The sequence below is a fragment of the Lytechinus pictus genome, chromosome 16, assembly GCF_037042905.1.
Source record: "Lytechinus pictus isolate F3 Inbred chromosome 16, Lp3.0, whole genome shotgun sequence".
NCBI classification, from domain to species: Eukaryota; Metazoa; Echinodermata; class Echinoidea; order Temnopleuroida; family Toxopneustidae; genus Lytechinus; species Lytechinus pictus.
The window spans coordinates 24024979-24045733 of NC_087260.1; the positions used below are offsets into that span (position 1 = coordinate 24024979).

A 20755-nucleotide genomic window follows, 5' to 3' on the forward strand; every position below is an offset into this window, starting at 1 on the left:
CAACTGTTTACAACATCTGACAATGGTTGCCATAGACTTGTTTTGTTTTTAAACTACATGTATGATTAATTGGACTGTTTTCTTATAGGGCCCTACAACCAAACAAGATGGATTTTCGACAGCATGTGGTCAAAAGCTACATGTACATGTATGTCTCACCATAGTTAGACCAATAATATATTCCAAACTAACCCAAAGTTCAAAATAATTACCTCTGTGACATTTGACATACTGAAAAGGGAAAAATAACGAGTTCCTCCCTCACATATGCATAAAGGAGCCAAGACTGAGATTTTTCCCTCAAACGGTTCTTCAGTTATTTCTTATGATAAATCACAAGAAATAGATATTTTGATGTATACAATGACCAAGAAGACCATCAACCTTTGACCACATGACCAAGGACTGGGAAGCATGGACAGTATAATTCCGTTGTCATGCTAGGAAGCTGAACCATTTCCACAACACCTGTCTCAGAAAGCTTCTTGGCATCAAGTGGCAAGACAGGATCTGAGGTTCTCACATAAGTATGCGAACCTTCCCAGCATCTACACCATCTACACCATCCTGATGCAGTATCAGCTCCTCTGGGCAGGCCATGTACCTCTCATGATGAGTGGCTTCCAAAGAAACTTCGGTTTTGCAAGCTTCAGGAAGGAAGACGTTTTCATGGAGGCCAGGAGAAGTGTTTTAAAGATACACAAAAAAGCCTAACTGAAGTTTTTCAACATCAGCCATGACATATGGGAGCAGACCATCAATATAAAACAAGTGGAATGCCTCTGGCCGTCTCACCTGCATCACGCGATTCAATATAGCAGCAGTGCTGATTTTGAAAACTACTATAACTCGCACAAGATGTTCAGTGATACTTGGTTACTCTTATTTCCACGTTTTATGAACTAGACCCATACACTTATAGAGATATGATGGTAATTCAACAAATACCCCCAACGTGGCCAAAGTTCATTGACCTTACATGACCTTTGACCTTGATCATGTGACCTGAAACTCGCACAGGATGTTCAGTGATACTTGATTACTCTTATGTCCAAGTTTCAAGAGAAAGATCCATCAACTTTCCAAGTTATGATGGTAATTCAACAGATACCCCCATTATGGCCAAAGTTCATTGACCTTTGACCTTGGTCATGTGACCTAAAATGCACAAAGGATGTTCAGTGATACTTCATTACTCTTATGTCCAAGTTTTATGAACTAGACCAACACACTTTCAAAGTTATGGCGGTAATTCAATAAATACCCCAATTTGACCAAAGTTCATTGACCCTAAATGACCTTTGACCTTGATCATGTGACCTGAAACTTGCACAGGATGTTTAGTAATACTTGATTACTATTATGTCCAAGTTTCATGAATCAGATCCATAAACTTTTAAAGTTATGATGGTAAATCTACAGATACCCCCAATTCGGCCAAAGTTCATTGACCCTAAATGACCATTGACCTTGGTCATGTGACGTGTAACTCATGCAGGATGTTCAGTGATACTTGATTAACCTTATGTATAGGTTTCATGAACTAGGTCCATATATTTTCTAAGTTATGATGACATTTCAAAGACTTAACCTTAGGTTAAGATTTTGATGTTGATTCCCCCAACATGGTCTAAGTTCATTGACCCTAAATGACCATTGACCATGGTCATGTGACATGAAACTCAGGCAGGATGTTCAGTAATACTTGATTAACCTTATGGCCAAGTTTCATGAACTAGGTCCATATACTTTCTAAGTTATGCTGTCATTTCAAAAACTTAACCTCAGGTTAAGATTTGGTGTTGACGCCGCCGCCGCCGTCGGAAAAGCGGCGCCTATAGTCTCACTCTGCTATGCAGGTGAGACAAAAACCTCAATAGAGCAACTACACACTCGTTTGTAACACTGAAACACTTAAAAGTATTCAAAAAGGTCGAGCGTGCACAAAATTCTAGTTTTTCCTCTTGCGTATGAGTGTTGTATCTAACACGTTGGTATGACCCCATACACTTTGTGTCATAGAGTTTGTGTCAATTAACTATTGGATAAACGAAAGATATATACATCATACTGGGTGTGGCCGTTCTCCTACAGTATAAAGGGCAATGCCCAGTAAGAACATATTTCATAGGCCACCATCTAACAGCCAGGTATTAGGTAATGTAAACTACAAGTATCACCATATCTGAATGGGCGTGGCCATTCTCCTACAGTTTTAGGGACAAACCCCTGTAGGTACATAATTCACAAGCCACCTCCCAGCCAGATATTAACTTATCTAAACTATAAATCATAATCTGGCTGGGTGCAGCCGTTCACCTACAGTTTAAGGGGCAATGCCCAGTAGGTACATAATCCGCAGGCCACCATCTCCCAGGCGGGTATGAACTAATCTAAACTAAAAGTACTGCATATCCTAACGTGACTGGGTGCAGCTGTTCACCTACAGTTTGAGGTGCAAGGCCCAGAGTAGGCATATAATTCACAGGCCACCATCTCCAAGGAAGATATAAACTAAACTGAATTAGAAGTATTTCCTAACCTGACTAGGCGTGCTTGTTCTCCTACAGTATAAAGGGCAATGCCCAGTAGGCACAATATTCACAGGCCAACATCTAACAGCCAGGTACTAACTGATCTAATCTACAAGTATATTCTTACCTGAGTGGGCGTGGCCGTTCTACAGTTTAAGGGAGAAAGCCCAGTAGGCACATTATTCACAGGCCACCATCTCCCAGCCTGGTATTAACTATCCTAATCTACAAGTATATTCTTAACTGAGTGGGCGTGGCCGTTCTCCTACAGTTTAAGGGGCAAAGCCCAGTAGGCACATTATTCACAGGCCACCATCTCCCAGCCGGGTACTAACTAATCTAACCTACAAGTACATTCTTACCTGAGTGGGCGTGGCCGTTCTCCTACAGTTTAAGGGTCAAAGCCCAGTAGGCACATTATTCACAGGCCACCATCTCCCAGCCTGGTATTAACTATCCTAATCTACAAGTATATTCTTACCTGAGTGGGCATGGCCGTACTCCTACAGTTTAAGGGTCAAAGCCCAGTAGGCACATTATTCACAGGCCACCATCTCCCAGCCTGGTATTAACTATCCTAATCTACAAGTATATTCTTACCTGAGTGGGCGTGGCCGTACTCCTACAGTTTAAGGGTCAAAGCCCAGTAGGCACATTATTCACAGGCCACCATCTCCCAGCCGGGTACTAACTAATCTAACCTACAAGTACATTCTTACCTGAGTGGGCGTGGCCGTTCTTCTACAGTTTAAGGGGCAAAGCCCAGTAGGCACATTATTCACAGGCCACCATCTCCCATCCAGGTACTAACTAATCTAACCTACAAGTACATTCTTACCTGAGTGGGCGTGGCCATTCTCCTACAGTTTAAGGGTCAAAGCCCAGTAGGCACATTATTCACAGGCCACCATCTCCCAGCCAGGTACTAACTAACCTAATCTATAAGTAAATTCTTACCTGAGTGGGCGTGGCCGTTCTCCTACAGTTTAAGGGGCAAAGCCCAGTAGGCACATTATTCACAGGCCACCATCTCCCAGCCTGGTATTAACTATCCTAATCTACAAGTACATTCTTACCTGAGTGGGCGTGGCCGTTCTCCTACAGTTTAAGGGTCAAAGCCCAGTAGGCACATTATTCACAGGCCACCATCTCCCAGCCGGGTACTAACTAATCTAACCTACAAGTACATTCTTACCTGAGTGGGCGTGGCCGTTCTCCTACAGTTTAAGGGGCAAAGCCCAGTAGGCACATTATTCACAGGCCACCATCTCCCAGCCGGGTACTAAATAATCTAATCTACAAGTATATTCTTACCTGAGTGGGCGTGGCCGTTCTCCTACAGTTTAAGGGTCAAAGCCCAGTAGGCACATTATTCACAGGCCACCATCTCCCAGCCGGGTACTAACTAAACTAACCTACAAGTACATTCTTACCTGAGTGGGCGTGGCCGTTCTCCTACAGTTTAAGGGGCAAAGCCCAGTAGGCACATTATTCACAGGCCACCATCTCCCAGCCTGGTATTAACTATCCTAATCTACAAGTACATTCTTACCTGAGTGGGCGTGGCCGTTCTCCTACAGTTTAAGGGTCAAAGCCCAGTAGGCACATTATTCACAGGCCACCATCTCCCAGCCGGGTACTAACTAATCTAACCTACAAGTACATTCTTACCTGAGTGGGCGTGGCCGTTCTCCTACAGTTTAAGGGGCAAAGCCCAGTAGGCACATTATTCACAGGCCACCATCTCCCAGCCTGGTATTAACTATCCTAATCTACAAGTACATTCTTACCTGAGTGGGCGTGGCCGTTCTCCGAAAGCTTAAAGGGCAAAGCCCAATAGGCACATTATTCATAGGCCACCATCTCCCAGCCAGGTACTAACTAATCTAATCTACAAGTATATTCTTACCTGAGTGGGCGTGGCCGTTCTCCTACAGTTTAAGGGGCATAGCCCAGTAGGCACATTATTCACAGGCCACCATCTCCCAGCCTGGTACTAACTAACCTAATCTACAAGTATATTCTTACCTTAGTGGGCATGGCCGTTCTCCTACAGTTTAAGGGTCAATGCCCAGTAGGCACATTATTCACAGGCCACCATCTCCCAGCCAGGTACTAACTAATCTAATCTACAAGTATATTCTTACCTGAGTGGGCGTGGCCGTTCTCCTACAGTTTAAGGGGCAAAGCCCAGTAGGCACATTATTCACAGGCCACCATCTCCCAGCCAGGTACTAACTGATCTAATCTACAAGTATATTCTTACCTGAGTGGGCGTGGCCGTTCTACAGTTTAAGGGGCAAAGCCCAGTAGGCACATTATTCACAGGCCACCATCTCCCAGCCTGGTATTAACTATCCTAATCTACAAGTATATTCTTACCTGAGTGGGCGTGGCCGTTCTCCTACAGTTTAAGGGGCAAAGCCCAGTAGACACATTATTCACAGGCCACCATCTCCCATCCAGGTACTAACTAATCTAACCTACAAGTACATTCTTACCTGAGTGGGCGTGGCCGTTCTCCTACAGTTTAAGGGTCAAAGCCCAGTAGGCACATTATTCACAGGCCACCATCTCCCAGCCGGGTACTAACTAATCTAACCTACAAGTACATTCTTACCCGAGTGGGCGTGGCCGTTCTCCTACAGTTTAAGGGTCAAAGCCCAGTAGGCACATTATTCACAGGCCACCATCTCCCAGCCGGGTACTAACTAATCTAACCTACAAGTACATTCTTACCCGAGTGGGCGTGGCCGTTCTCCTACAGTTTAAGGGGCAAAGCCCAGTAGGCACATTATTCACAGGCCACCATCTCCCATCCAGGTACTAACTAATCTAACCTACAAGTACATTCTTACCTGAGTGGGCGTGGCCGTTCTCCTACAGTTTAAGGGTCAAAGCCCAGTAGGCACATTATTCACAGGCCACCATCTCCCAGCCGGGTACTAACTAATCTAACCTACAAGTACATTCTTACCTGAGTGGGCGTGGCCGTTCTCCTACAGTTTAAGGGGCAAAGCCCAGTAGGCACATTATTCACAGGCCACCATCTCCCATCCAGGTACTAACTAATCTAACCTACAAGTACATTCTTACCTGAGTGGGCGTGGCCATTCTCCTACAGTTTAAGGGTCAAAGCCCAGTAGGCACATTATTCACAGGCCACCATCTCCCAGCCAGGTACTAACTAACCTAATCTACAAGTAAATTCTTATCTGAGTGGACGTGGCCGTTCTCCTACAGTTTAAGGGGAAAGCCCAGTAGGCACATTATTCACAGGCCACCATCTCCCAGCCGGGTACTAAATAATCTAATCTACAAGTATATTCTTACCTGAGTGGGCGTGGCCGTTCTACAGTTTAAGGGGCAAAGCCCAGTAGGCACATTATTCACAGGCCACCATCTCCCAGCCTGGTATTAACTATCCTAATCTACAAGTATATTCTTACCTGAGTGGGCGTGGCCGTTCTCCTACAGTTTAAGGGGCAAAGCCCAGTAGACACATTATTCACAGGCCACCATCTCCCATCCAGGTACTAACTAATCTAACCTACAAGTACATTCTTACCTGAGTGGGCGTGGCCGTTCTCCTACAGTTTAAGGGTCAAAGCCCAGTAGGCACATTATTCACAGGCCACCATCTCCCAGCCGGGTACTAACTAATCTAACCTACAAGTACATTCTTACCCGAGTGGGCGTGGCCGTTCTCCTACAGTTTAAGGGTCAAAGCCCAGTAGGCACATTATTCACAGGCCACCATCTCCCAGCCGGGTACTAACTAATCTAACCTACAAGTACATTCTTACCCGAGTGGGCGTGGCCGTTCTCCTACAGTTTAAGGGGCAAAGCCCAGTAGGCACATTATTCACAGGCCACCATCTCCCATCCAGGTACTAACTAATCTAACCTACAAGTACATTCTTACCTGAGTGGGCGTGGCCGTTCTCCTACAGTTTAAGGGTCAAAGCCCAGTAGGCACATTATTCACAGGCCACCATCTCCCAGCCGGGTACTAACTAATCTAACCTACAAGTACATTCTTACCTGAGTGGGCGTGGCCGTTCTCCTACAGTTTAAGGGGCAAAGCCCAGTAGGCACATTATTCACAGGCCACCATCTCCCATCCAGGTACTAACTAATCTAACCTACAAGTACATTCTTACCTGAGTGGGCGTGGCCATTCTCCTACAGTTTAAGGGTCAAAGCCCAGTAGGCACATTATTCACAGGCCACCATCTCCCAGCCAGGTACTAACTAACCTAATCTACAAGTAAATTCTTATCTGAGTGGACGTGGCCGTTCTCCTACAGTTTAAGGGGAAAGCCCAGTAGGCACATTATTCACAGGCCACCATCTCCCAGCCGGGTACTAAATAATCTAATCTACAAGTATATTCTTACCTGAGTGGGCGTGGCCGTTCTCCTACAGTTTAAGGGTCAAAGCCCAGTAGGCACATTATTCACAGGCCACCATCTCCCAGCCGGGTACTAAATAATCTAATCTACAAGTATATTCTTACCTGAGTGGGCGTGGCCGTTCTCCTACAGTTTAAGGGGCAAAGCCCAGTAGGCACATTATTCACAGACCACCATCTCCCAGCCAGGTATTAACTAATCTAAACTACATATATTTCCTAATCTGACTGGACATGGTCATTCTCAGGTAACTCCCAGTAGGCACATTATTCACATCTCCCAGCCAGCTATTACCTAATCTAAGCTACAAGTATATCCTAACGTGATTGCGTCCACTCTAAGGGGCAAGGCCCTAAAGGTACATAATTCACAGGAAATATTATTTGCAATATATTCTTAATGTAAATGGTCGATGCAATTTTTTTTCATGACTGTTTTATATTTTAAGTTCCATTTGTTCTTCCGTCAATGTGACAAGAGCCATCTCATCATTCTCGGGTTGGAGTAATTTGGCTTGGTGGGTCTGGTACGTCAGGCCAAGTCATGCCCTAAATTATTTGTTTGAAGTCAACTGTGCCTGGGAGGTGAAAAGTGAACTGAATCTCTATGACCCACAGGTCTCTCCTCCTGATATAAACTGATTGTGGTGCAGGTAGACCACTACACCAGGGTTTCCCCTACTCTTATATGAATAGTGCAGTAGGTTCTTACGTGCAAAGGTTGTGACTCTCCTATACATTGGTCCTCTATTTAACATCCTATCCAAGGGGCAGAGTGTTTTCTACCATAACACAGCCTGCATCCATGGAACATGGGAAAACATCTTTACATACAACACAGGCTTCAGTAATCTGCCAAGGGTGGACTTGAACCAACGACCTTTGGGTCGACAAGCAGAAAGTTTACCGACTGAGCTTACTTGTTAACATCATAAGGATGAACCAGAACACTTTCAAAGTGAGAGCTGTTGCATAAGCTTTTCCTGACATAGAATTCTATGGTATTCAAATTCTAAGAAATACAGGGCATAGTCCAGGGGCCTGTTTTATAAAGGACTTGCAACTGTCGTACCTTTGCCATTATGGCAACTACCATGGCAAGAGAGCTCAGCAGCCAATCAAAATCAAGGTTGCCATGGTAGTTGCCATAATGGCAAAGTTACAACAGTTGTAACTCTTTATGAAACGGGACCCAGGTGACTAGAATTAAGGACGTTCCACAGTTATGTTTGTGCGCATTATGATCTGCGCATAGTTTACACTCTGCGCGCTGACGTCACAATGGATGAACAGGTGATTAATTAGCTGCGGGTATGAGCTGATTTTTCTCATCTTCTGCACTTTAACTGCAGATCCGATGTGTTATTTCATGAAGCTATAAAGTGGAATTATTCCATGGACCATTCAAAAAAACATTCTCTACAATTTCAAAATACTTTACTCTGCAGTGCTGCCAAGAATCACGAATATTACCCTGAGTTTGAATAAATGGTAGAGTGGTTTTGATTTTTTCTTCACATAGATACAAAGCATTCGGCGCATTTTTGGTGTTTTAAAAAGTACATTTGCTCTAATAAAAATGCTGATAGTTTAAAAACAAGCACATGAACCCCTATTTTTTAATGTTTGTACCGCTTAGGTATACCTTCTTCTACAACTCTGCAAATTTTGGTGAAAATGACATGGATTTTGAATAAAGTGCAGCATTTATTGTACGTTTGTAGTTTGTAACTGAAATTTCACATTTTTTAGATTGGGATTTTGTTATCTTTTATGCAATTTTTAAGAAATGGCAGTGCTGTTAAACTTAAAATTGCAAACAAATAGCACTATAAATAGATTCTCCATTCTAACGATACAATTATTAACTCTCTTGCGAAATTTGATGACTTTTTCATGTATTTTGACTGAGTAATAGAGGTTTAAACTCATTGTAGTAATCTTGGGTGGTCTAAAAATGCCAAATTCTTTTGAATGCGCAATTTTTAAGAACATCAATTTGGGTGAACTTTGAAGCTCTATAGCAAAAAATCAAGCACATGGACCTATGTTAATTTTTGCATATTTCGAATATTAAGGTTCTAAAGTATCTATGTGCAAAGTTTGGTGAAAATGACATGGATTTCACTTTAACTGTGGAACGTCCTTAAATAGTATGTCAAAGATTAAATTTGGTAATTGTTGAATTGTCCACTTTTAGCACATTGGCTATTATTTGGGCTACTGTCAAATACATGTACACTATGTTTCTCTTCTGTGGATGCGATGAATTTGAAAAGAAAATTTTAAAAGGAAATATATGAATAATCATCTTATCACAATGACTTATGTCAGTTACTTTGAACTCTACTTTAATGGTTTTTCTTGAAAGACCTCTTACTGCTTATTGCGCAGAATACTATTGCGAACTTTATTTCTCAATGTGAACCTTCCACTTTGCGATTTAATTTTATATCCCAATCTCAACCTTCTTCACAACTTATAGATTTGTTTATTGAATTTAGAGCATGTATTTCAGTTATCATTTCCATATTATAGCTTTTATTTATAAATATCTTTGGAATATATTTTGTAACGTGCTCTCATCTATAATTTCCTTGTAAGTGCAATATACCAACATCAATTAATTAATTGTTACTTTACATTATTTGACTATTTCATTTCACTTATGTAACTATGAAATTTATGTTTACATTGTAATCTTTGATTGTATCAGTCTCCCGACTGTTTTTACCAAGGAAGTTTTTGTACAATAAACCGAAATGAATGAATGAAAAAAACTGGTCCATGTTACTCTCTCTAACCTTTGACCTTGTCACACCAAAAACCAATCAGATCATTGTCCTACTTGGACCAGGAATGGTTTCCTTCCGTTAAATTGTCCTTTGGTTATTGTAGGAACATAAATGGGACAGACGGACAAGCCACCCTCAGGTAACTACCCAAGGGTTGAGATGGAATATAAAAAAATGTATGCAAGATCAGACTCATAGAGTTCTCCACATCAAATTAGTTTTGAAAACTGGATTGCCAAATAATGAGACCAACCCCCTACCAACTGTCATAAAAATATAGCCATACTGTTTGTCATACATGTTGAACAAGGAAGATAAAATCAAATGTTCCAAATAAGCGTGGATTAAAATCATTTTTAACCTGACGGAGATGATTAAGCTGTAAATATAACACAATTTTCCATTCTGCACGTAGTATGAGGCCTAAGTTACGGGTTAAGACTGGACCTAAACGTATAATCTAACGAGAATACCACCAATCAAGTGTATCACTTTTACCAAGCATCTGGTTAAAGTGGATTAAAATTCACTACAAGCTCAACTTATGGTTAAGCTAGTCATCTAACGTGGCAATAAAAACATAAAAAATCACTATCCACTATTAAACAACTTTTTATATAATTAGATATTTTCTAGGTGTGAAATTTTCTAACTCAGCTAGTAAATGTTAATATTATGGTATCAGAAAATCAATAAATTGGAATGTATTCACACATTCACTCACATGCCCAAATTCTGAAGTCAAGCTTAACTCATACCATGGTCTAAATCTGTGATAAAATTATGGGAAGCCAAAAATTTTGTCAACATTGTATGTTTCCGTGTTCTTTTTGGAAAAAAAAACTATTTTAAAATATTATTCCCAGGCAGATCAATATGAATTAATACCGTCTAATGAGGTGTAATAACTGAACCAGTACTGTTAGAAATTTGTGTTGCAATTGGCTATCCATAGTATACCACAACTCAATAGGGCAGAGTTTTAATTAAATTTGAGTTCAGAATATGGGCCTCTACCTGTAAACCACTCCTCCAACGACCAGAACGGAGACCTTTCTGCCATACATGGTAAGGGTATCAGCCTCACCCCTATCATCTACAGTACACTCCTGTCTGATCGGTCTCCAGTGATGCTTGTGAAGGTGACTTTCACCACACCTCAGGGGTAGGGAGGGTGGTACTGGACTAGACTGGTTCCGAAGCTTGTCTGTCATAGGACCAGGAACTGAAAAAAAATACAAAATTCAAAATCATGAAGTAAAATTTTGCAAAGAAAGGTTTTATTATAGGGTAAATATTTCATGACATGCAAATCGTCAGTGACTTTTAACATACATGTAGGCCCATATATTAAACACAGATCCCATCCCAGTGGAGAGGGGGGGGGCTGACCTTGCAAAAAGTCACAATCATATGGTCATTTTTATGTTTTTGTACACGGATTTTGAAAAAAAGGGGGGGTTGAAGCACCACCCCCCCCCCCCCCCGCTTCCGCGGCCCCTGCATCCTATCCATTACAAAAGATATTTGAAAAAATAAATTCTTGCCGAAATTACAAAGTGTTTCTGCCTCATGTACTTGTTCTAAATGTTTTCTCTCGATACATAAATGGAAACGCATGTTTATTTACACCTGCAGAGTATGCTTATCATATGCACTTTTAGTTTTACAATTTATATTGAGGTAATAGTGAAACTTGGATGCTCGAATGGATGACATGTGAGAGTGGATTGCAGGAAATTCGCTACCTCACATATCTTACCCGTGGTTTGAACTTCATTCACAGCTTTCGATTGATACCCCAATACCCTACTTGTGTTTCTCTTGTCTGTCTCTGGCAGAAGCAACCAATTGGATTTACTTGGATATTGAGACAATAAGCAATGTACCCCTCATTGATTGGGTAAGGTCTTTACTGAAGATGATGATGATTGTGCCATTCCGTCTATGTTCCATTCTCATAGAAACCTTTAAAGTATTCTAACTCTTACCATTTCCTTTGGACAAAGTGGTACTTTCATCTGGTGTCTTCTGAAGGCTTGCATGGTGATTCAACAACAGATTCAACGGCTGCCTCCAATACCGTGGACAATGGGCAACCGAGTGGTTCTGTATAACCCACATATACCAGAACTTGCACCTCATTCTGCCTGTCACTAAAAGATCTCTATCTTCTGGAGATATCCTGTGTGCCACCTTGGGGTCAGAACCATGAACCTGACAGTGTGGCATGAATTGTCCTTCTCCTTGGTAGATGAACCCTCCACTACTATGGTCTGGGCAGAGTTTCACATCACTTGTGGTCCTTTGGTGACACCTAAGGCTTTCCTTGTAATCCCCATTGAGTTCTGAGCTTTGTACCATTTGATGTTCAGGCTCTGCATGGACGTCCAGTGGTCTTTCACCATCTGGTTGGAGCTTACAGAGATACTTGACCGAGAAGTCTTGACCATTGGGTGAAAGGATCATTGTAGCAAGGCTATCCACCGAGGTCAGCTCAAGAGAATGGTCAGGGAGCTGTCTGAAGGTACCCGTTCTATCTGAGTTGGACCATTCCACTTGGGTGATGTTGGTATACAGTTCCTGGAAGAAAAAAAATATACTGCTGTTCAGGCAACAAGTCAAAGATGTATGAGAATGAGTGAGGGTAATTGCTCAAAATCCACTCTGCAGTGCTCAAGGCACAGATGTGAATCAATCCTACCTGATTATTTTTCTGCTAGCTAGTTATAGACTACTTGAATTATTTTCCTCATCTGGTCAAAGATCTAACATGCTGCTAAGTGATCACTTCATATAGACTCATCAGACAATCTTAAAAAATTGACTGCTTCACTCCATTCTGAGTCTTATATACATGAATATTTTAACCTTGTTCTTACCAATGTACTCTCTCCCTGTGTAGTAGCAGCAGAAAGGAAAGGACACAAAGCAAACCGATTTCTAAATTCAAGAGCTGCTTTGACCTTTGACCTGCAGATGCTAGTAACAAAGCATGTCCTCTGCTGTATCCTGTTGGATGCATAGAGAGGATGGCTTGGTCCTAAATCTTTCCTCTGATAGGAATGTGAGATTTCTTGGCTTGCAGGTGGGTCGTAAATGAAACATGACCCACAAGGAGAAAGCTGGACCCTTGATCCATCCACGAATGTCATCTCCACTGCGTCATCGCAGGTCATCACCATGGAAACAGGTCGTACATCTGAATCCATCATTCATTCAGCGTCTCAGCGATCTATGAAGTAATCGAGAAACAAATTACATGCAGTTTTGAACTTTTGAAATAAAACTGCAAATATTGGCCTTCATTCCACTAGGCTAGTATATATCTTATATATGACATCTATATAGGCAAACTTCAATTTCAATAGATCTAATGCAGAATAATTGGACATTGATTGTAACTTCTGGCTTTCAGCCAGAACAGAGACCACCCCGTTTGTTAAAGGACAGTAACTTTGCCATTATGGCAACTCTCAAACAGGGCTCAACAGCCAAGCACATTAAGGTTTCCATGGTATAATAGTTGTCATCTTATGAATAATGACAAAGTCTCTAATTCCATGGATACAATTAATACAATAAAACAATCCATGGCAGGTCAAAATGTGAACATACATGTATTGAGAAATGAGAAAGGGCAATTCCAAGCACAAGCGGACGTTTTACAAAATCTTACATTGGCTCAATTTTTTTTATTAAAGGTCATGATCATATGAAAGTTCATCAATACAAAAGGGGGTTAAAATCAGCCTTTAAAAAATCTGTCTTACGCGTCTCCTGTAAGAGAATCTGAACCATACAAAATTTTATGGGACTATTATTTACTTCCATATACTTTTTTGACTAAATTTCAATTTAGCAGAAAACTATTGATTGTTTTGTAAACTTAAAGATTATTTTTGGATATGAGGGTCATGTTCATCATTCTACATCATATTAAAAGAAAATATTGAAGTATTATTTATTGCAGGAATGGTTAATGTCAAATTTGTGGTCCTGGACAAAGTGTAATCGACTGACCAGTGTCTTTCTATCCAGAGGTAGTTGTGAAAAACCATATTTTGCACAATGCGATTTATCAATAAACCGCATCGCGTCTGTTTCAGTGTTTCAACAGGGAAGTTTTCCGGAATTCTGGATACTTACGCAGGTAAATACCGTTTAACGATTCTCTGTAGAAACACATTGACTAAAACCTCATTCTACATCAGGTTAAGACAGTGATGTCAGCCGCGCCGCAATGTAAGAATAGAGATTATACATGGAAGTATAGTACAAACAATACAAAACTGTATTTATTTATTTATTTATTTATTTAAAAACAGGGAAGCCCATTCAACAATGTGTTGGTCTCCCATGGGGCCCTGTGACAGTGTACATAGCATAACATAACAGTTATAACAATTCATTTACATAGCAACATCATAACATAAGAGAGGCATAAATAAATTAGTAAGTACATGTGAAGGAAATAATGAAACATACAATTGACAATAAAAGTACAATTATTTAAAAAGCAGATGACGTGAAAGTTATAAGACGTGTATTGTTACAATTACAATTAGCCAAAATCTGTAAAATTAAGAAAGTAAGCTGAAGTTGTGAGTCGAACAAAAGAATCAAAATAGAGGGCCGAATGTAAATTACGTAAGTTAATGAGGTGCAGCTTAAAAAGAAGGGTCATGATTAGCTAATGCTAAATGCTTCTTCAAATGAAATTTAAATGATGCAAGGCTAATTTGAGATCTTATTTCAGTTGGTAGGTTATTATATAGGGAAGGGCCGTCATAGCATAATGCGTTTTTACGGTATTCTGTGCGACATTTAGGGAGTACGAGATCGCCTCTTGCTGATTGTCGGGTGTTAATTTTGTGAAATTCACCAAGTTGGAGAAAAAACTTGCCAAAGTAGTCAGCAGATAAGTTGTGAATGCATTTATACATGAAGACACATCTGAAATATTTGACACGTTGATTAAATGGTAACCATTTTAACTCCGTAAACATATCTTTAGAAGGAGTGTACATGTTGCAATTTAGAATAAGTCTCGCAGCCCGTTTTTGAAGTTTAATGATTTTGTTGGTCTGCGTTTTTGAACGGTTTCCCCAAATTTCGCAGCAATAGTCCATTTGCGATTGGATTAAACAATTATATAATAATTTTATAGTGTCATTGTCTATAAATGGACGGATTCGTTTTATCATTGCCAGACCCGCAAATACCTTTTTGCAAACAGAGTTAACATGATCATTCCACATAAGGTTCTGGTCAATAACTACTCTGAGACATTTTATACTGGAGCAATGCTCTATATCTGTCCCATCATAGGTTAAAGAGATGCCTTCAACTGAAAAGAATTTATTTTTGGTTTACTTCCAATAAGGATGAATTTAGTTTTGTCTACATTTAAACCTAATTTGTTATTAACTATCCAATGATGGATATTATTTATGTCTTCCTGTAATTTTATTTGAATTTCATTAAGGGAAGAACCTGTACAATACAAAGTAGTATCATCGGCGTACATTATAAGACTCCCATTCTTTACCACTTTTACCATGTCATTGATGTATATAAAAAATAAGAGGGGTCCCAGTATCGACCCTTGAGGTACGCCCTGATTTAAAATAAGTTGATCAGAATTAGATTGTCTAATTACAACATGTTGCTTTCTATTTGATAGGTATGAATTAAACCACGACAATGCAGTAGGGGACAATCCTATAAGCTGTAGTTTATTTAACATTATAGATGTATCTACCGTGTCGAATGCATGCCTTAGATCTATAAAAAGAGCACCAACCACCAGTCCTTCATCGATGGCTTTTAGCCATGACTCATTAAGTGCGCCTAGTGCTGAGGTCGTCGAGTGACATGGTCTGAACCCGAACTGTACTTCTGTTAAAACATCATTTGCAATTAAAAAGTCATAAAGTTGTTTGTGTACTATTCGTTCGATAATTTTACTGACAGCGGGAAGTATCGATATCGGACGGTAATTGGTCATCGAATTTACATCTCCTTTCTTAAATAAGGGGAGCACTTTTGCCTGTTTCCATTCATCAGGAAAGGTGCCACTATTGAATGATAAATTTATCAATTCAGTGAGGAACGTAACAATTTCATTTCCGGCACTCTTAAGTAATTTTACACTTATTTCATCTACCCCGGTTGCTTTAGAAATATCTAAAGTTGAAATTAATTTTTTAACAGAATCACAATCAATTTGGTCAAATTCAAAAACACCCAAGGTAGAAGCACACATATTAAGGTGACTTTTGGATAATATTGAAGAACAGTTACCTGGATCAACGTTTGTAACATTTGGTAGCTGTTCTCTTGCATTAAGATTAATAAGGTAATCATTAAAGGCATTGGATATGCTAACGTCATCTTGATAAGTTTGACCATTAATATGTAAGGCACTTGGGAGTGCAACACGTAGTTAAGGGATCAGATGACGTATGCATTTCCACATAGGCCTACTTTTGTAATCATTCGAGTTAGACTTAATCTGTGACTTAAAATATTGACTCTTACTATTTCTCAAAGAAATGTTGACTTCATTCCTCAAAGATTTGTAGGAGGTCCAAAGAACATTATATTCATGTTCATTTGAGCTATTCAACTTCTGCTTCATTAGCAAACAAGTTTTATATACCCTTATCTCTTTTGTACAGGATCGGGATTATTTCTCACCCTAACCTTTTTAACAGGGGCAAGAGAGTGAGCTATTGATATGAAAATAGTCTTCCATTTAGCCCAGTAGTTAGTAGTAATCAACATTTTTAGTATCATTGAGAACATCCCATGTGGCTTGAGATCATGATGATGTTACTTGACTGTCTTGATTTCTATTTTTTCTGCATTTATCATTTTTTTTATGTCACAAAAAATCAAATTTGCCTAAGCCTAAGGCGAGCTCTGCCAGAAATGGATTAAGCCAAGGCAAGCGGTAGCGAGTGATCACTTTTGCTCGCCTTGGCCTTGCAAGTTGCATTTTGAGTCCCTGAGCCTGATCGAGGCTGAGCGGACAGCGGAGCATATCCCTCATTCCCTGTCCCGGCTGAATTGAATAGAAATAGACTGATTTTCGGTCTAGCCTGATTCTAGCTGATTAATGGAAATTATGGAAGGAAACGTGTGAAACATTCATTCACCGATTGGATAGATCTTAATGCCGTCAATCATTAATCTCTAACCGTACCGTTCTTACAGAAGTCGGCGCAAATGCACTTTCGCACCTGCTCTACAATGGTCTGCACCGTGCAGACCGAATCAGGATGCGAAAACGCACTAACCGTGAATAATGTCGTTAAAAAGTTATTAAAACCTGAATAATTTCTGGGAACCTCAGTCTCATTCTCAAATGTTTGAAAGTTAGCTTCCAATTACCTTTTAAACTGAGAAGAAGGAGATCACTGTCTACGACGTTAAGCCGTGAAATGTAATTATTGTGGGATCATGTCCATGTCAACAAACGAAGACGAAGTCAACAAACAAATCTCGCGCCAGCTGGTCCGGTTTGGATTGAAAATAGCGCTTCTTCCATTATGGTATCGGCAATCAGTCATAATTGCCGATGTCATTATAATTTACCCGGGATTATATTCACTCTTGAACAAATTCACATTTCTGTCTCTTTCTTTCTTTCTTTCTTTCAGTTCACCTCTGAGGCTAAATTTAGCAGTCAATATATTCGACGAGTTCAACATGATACATATAACAGTAAGATAGTTTTTTCACTGGTTTACACTGCACATATAGATACAATGTTTTGTTCTGTGTATATACAGTGTATATCATGTGTGTAAACCAGTAAAAAGGTCATTTCCTTTATGGACAACAAAGTTATTCAATTCAATTCACTTCAATAATAACACAATTTTACACTAGGCCTACCTTTCTGGTTGAATTATAGGCCTAATCACACATGAAAGTTCCACCTTTCTCTGTTCAGTGCAATCTAATAACATTAATTTATATTTCTTTCCGCCATCTTCTCATTATTTCAAAGCTAGCTATTCCATTTTCAAACTCTTCCTGTACTCTTAAACTTTTCCTTCCATGATTTTCGTTTACAAAGATTCCCGTCGTTTAATATGACAATAAAGTTTCCGTTTATTTATAGTCTACATTAATAATTCCTTTCGAGTAATATTCATAAGTTCATGACATCATCGAGATACAATGTCATGAATATTCGGTTAAGGCATGGTTAAAGTGTCAAAGAAACACTGCGGTGACATGTTTTTTCGCCAATTAATTTTAACAATATCAGAAAATGAGATATGTTTGAGGTAAATCATCCATCGAAAAATGGAAGGGTTATAATTATATGACTGTTTAATCATTATGGAACATAATGACGTAAGATAGTTTTTTCCCATGTCAAGGGGTTTAAACTGATGTGTCTGCAGTCTGATGATAATAATCACTTTCAATCATGGATGAAAAATGGCTCAACCAAATTCCTTTGTCTGACCAGAGAAAGCCTTCCAAGCTCCAAGTAAACAAAGTAATTTCAATTTTACAATATAGTAGATTACAAAAATGGTAGAAATTTTCAAACTCCAGAGTGTATATATTTTTAGATTTTCTCATAAAACCGTTTTCGTAGGCCTACCATGCATAACATATCATATAGGCAACGGGGCACAGAATATAGCTATACAGTGTAAATGCCGTAATGTGGGGTTGACTATAATCCATTGTTGATGATATTTACCTCTCTCTGCATGTAAATATTTTTTGTTGTTCTGCTCTGAAGCGCCTTGAGCATCTAATCAAGATATAGATGGAAAGTGCGCTATACAAATCTCATGTATTATTCAGGGGCGGATCCAGCTCCCGCCAATAGGGGGGGGGGCCGAATTTTTTTTCACCCGAATTTTCCCCGACCGGCCGCTCAAAGTTGATTTTTGTTTGTTTCAGGGGTTGTCTCAGTGGCGTAATGAGCCAACAATTTTGAGGGGGCATGATACGGCATTTTGCGTAAAATTAATAAGAAGTTACAAAAATCAAAGTTTGTGATAGATTTTGACATAACATTTGAAAAATTATAGGCCTATATTTTACACTTATCCCTTTCCATTTCTCCCCATTTTCTTGGTCGTGATTTTTTTTTTTTTTTTTTTTTTTTGGGGGGGGGGGCAAAACGCCGATGTACTAGCAGTCATTTCTTAGCTTTATTCTTATAAAACAACATTAAAAAATGTAATAATCTCATACAACCTGTAAGCCCTATTTGAATAGTGCGAGCAAGAGCTGAAAATTTTTGGAATTTCATGTATTTTGTCCTGAAAATTGAATATTCTGGGCAGTGTTTGTGAACATGAACAAGATGCGTATGTAACTAATTACTGCGAGCACGAAGCGCGAGCAGAAATTTTTAATATAGGTTCTGGCTTGATCGAAAGGGACCTGCTGAGGACGATTTGCAGTTAGCCATTAATTAAGACGATACACATTTCAACTTCTAGATAATGCCAGCGTGAAGCGCGAGCTGAAAATGTTCTGACATTCCGACCTAAAAAAATGACAGTCTAAGCACTTTTTGAAATAAACCCGAAGGAGACAAATGATTGGAGGGGCACTGTATTCTTTGTAAACAATGCTATGTGACCAGTGGCGTACCTAGGATTTTCCACAGGGGGGGCAAAACCGTCCGCCAAAAAATGTGACAAGCAAAAAAAAAAAAAAAAAAAAAGGTCTTCGATCAAAAAAAAAGGATCTTGTACCAGAAAAAAATTGACAAGCAAAAAAAAAAAAAAAAAAAGGTCTTCGATCACAAATAAAGGATTTCGTACCTAAAAAAAATTTGACAAGCAAAAAAAAAAAAAAAAAAAAAGGTCTTCGATCACAAATAAAAAATTTCGTACCAGAAAAAAATTGACAAGCAAAAAAAAAAAAAAAAAAAAGGTCTTCAAGCTCGTCAGGGGGGGCATTGAAGGTTTTAAAGCTCGTCAGGGGGGGCAAAAAAGGTTTTTCAAGCCCGTCAGGGGGGGCAAAGATACGTTTTTGCATGGGTTTTGACTCGTCAGGGGGGGCAGAGTGCCCCCCCTGCCCCCCCCCCGTAGGTACGCTAGTGTATGTGACCCTCCAATGCTTTGTCTCCTCCGGGTCACGGTCCGCCACTGGGTATAGGTATAAAACTAAATCATTGATGCGCGCGCGAAGCGCGAGCGGAAAAAATTGAGATTTCAGACCTAAAAATCGGACACTCTTCATGTTTTGTAAATCATGGAAAAGGAAGTTCCTACATTAATAATGCGAGCGCAAACTATTTCAACACATTTTGAACAAAGATCAAGCTGCGTATTTCAATAAAAATGTGTGCGCCTGTTTTAGAGTTAGACAGAATCTGGGCATGCATTCTGAATACATTTCATTTTTTATCATGCGAGTGCAAAGTGATATTCCGGTATGAAAAGGGTGAATTTAAGCAATATCTAAAGCACTGTGTAGGGAAATTGTGAAGTATATGTGGATAGCACTTAGTAAATACTGCGAGTGCGAAGCGCGAGTTGATACTTATTTTGACCTTGGACCAGGACATTCTCCTAAGGACATTTTGTCATCATATGAAAATGATGACTATCTTCCTATTCCTCTTCCTAAGCGCGATATGAAACTTGTCGATATTCCTTTCTGAAAAAGGGACAATTTAGTAGGAATTCATGAAAAAAAATTATATTTATTAATGTAATAAGCCTAATAAATGAGTGAAATTTGTTAACATTTGAGGCCTGAAAACTGGATATTCTAAGCACTTTTGTAATCATGAATAGGATTTATGAGTTGAAATATTTTAACTATTAATGCGAGCGCAAATCGCGAGACGAAATTTTTGATAAACTCTCACTGTTTAAAATGGGGATTTTAAGTAGTTTCTTATATCATTAATATGTAAAGAATCGTATGGAATAAACAAAGACAATATGTAGGCCTACTTGGCAAATCAAATAATGCGAGCGCACAGCGCAAAAAGCTGCAAATGATATTCACAC

At 39.6% G+C, this 20755-nt stretch overlaps 1 protein-coding gene across 1 annotated transcript; it reads right to left on the minus strand.

Annotated features, from left to right (window-relative positions):
• Positions 1-7378: 7378 nt before the first annotated feature.
• On the minus strand, positions 7379-17301 carry LOC129279539 (uncharacterized protein C5orf34 homolog). The gene is made up of 5 exons (XM_064110886.1): positions 17142-17301; positions 12626-12978; positions 11735-12326; positions 9952-10968; positions 7379-7800 (listed from the first exon to the last, which is right to left on the minus strand). Exons 2-4 carry the CDS (start codon positions 12956-12958, stop codon positions 10757-10759), a joined length of 1137 nt encoding a protein of 378 aa, XP_063966956.1. The 5' UTR covers positions 12959-12978; positions 17142-17301; the 3' UTR covers positions 7379-7800; positions 9952-10756.
• Positions 17302-20755: the final 3454 nt, after the last annotated feature.

Bases quoted from the DNA above. Each gene is read 5' to 3' on its own strand.
- LOC129279539 (XM_064110886.1), bottom strand. From the start codon at position 12,958: ATGATGGATTCAGATGTACGACCTGTTTCCATGGTGATGACCTGCGAT. The intron at 12,327-12,625 runs GTAAGAACAAGG...TTTTTCTTCCAG, and splicing joins CACAGGGAGAGAGTACATTG to GAACTGTATACCAACATCAC. The intron at 10,969-11,734 runs GTAAGAGTTAGA...ATTTTTTTTCAG, and splicing joins CACTTTGTCCAAAGGAAATG to TTCCTGGTCCTATGACAGAC.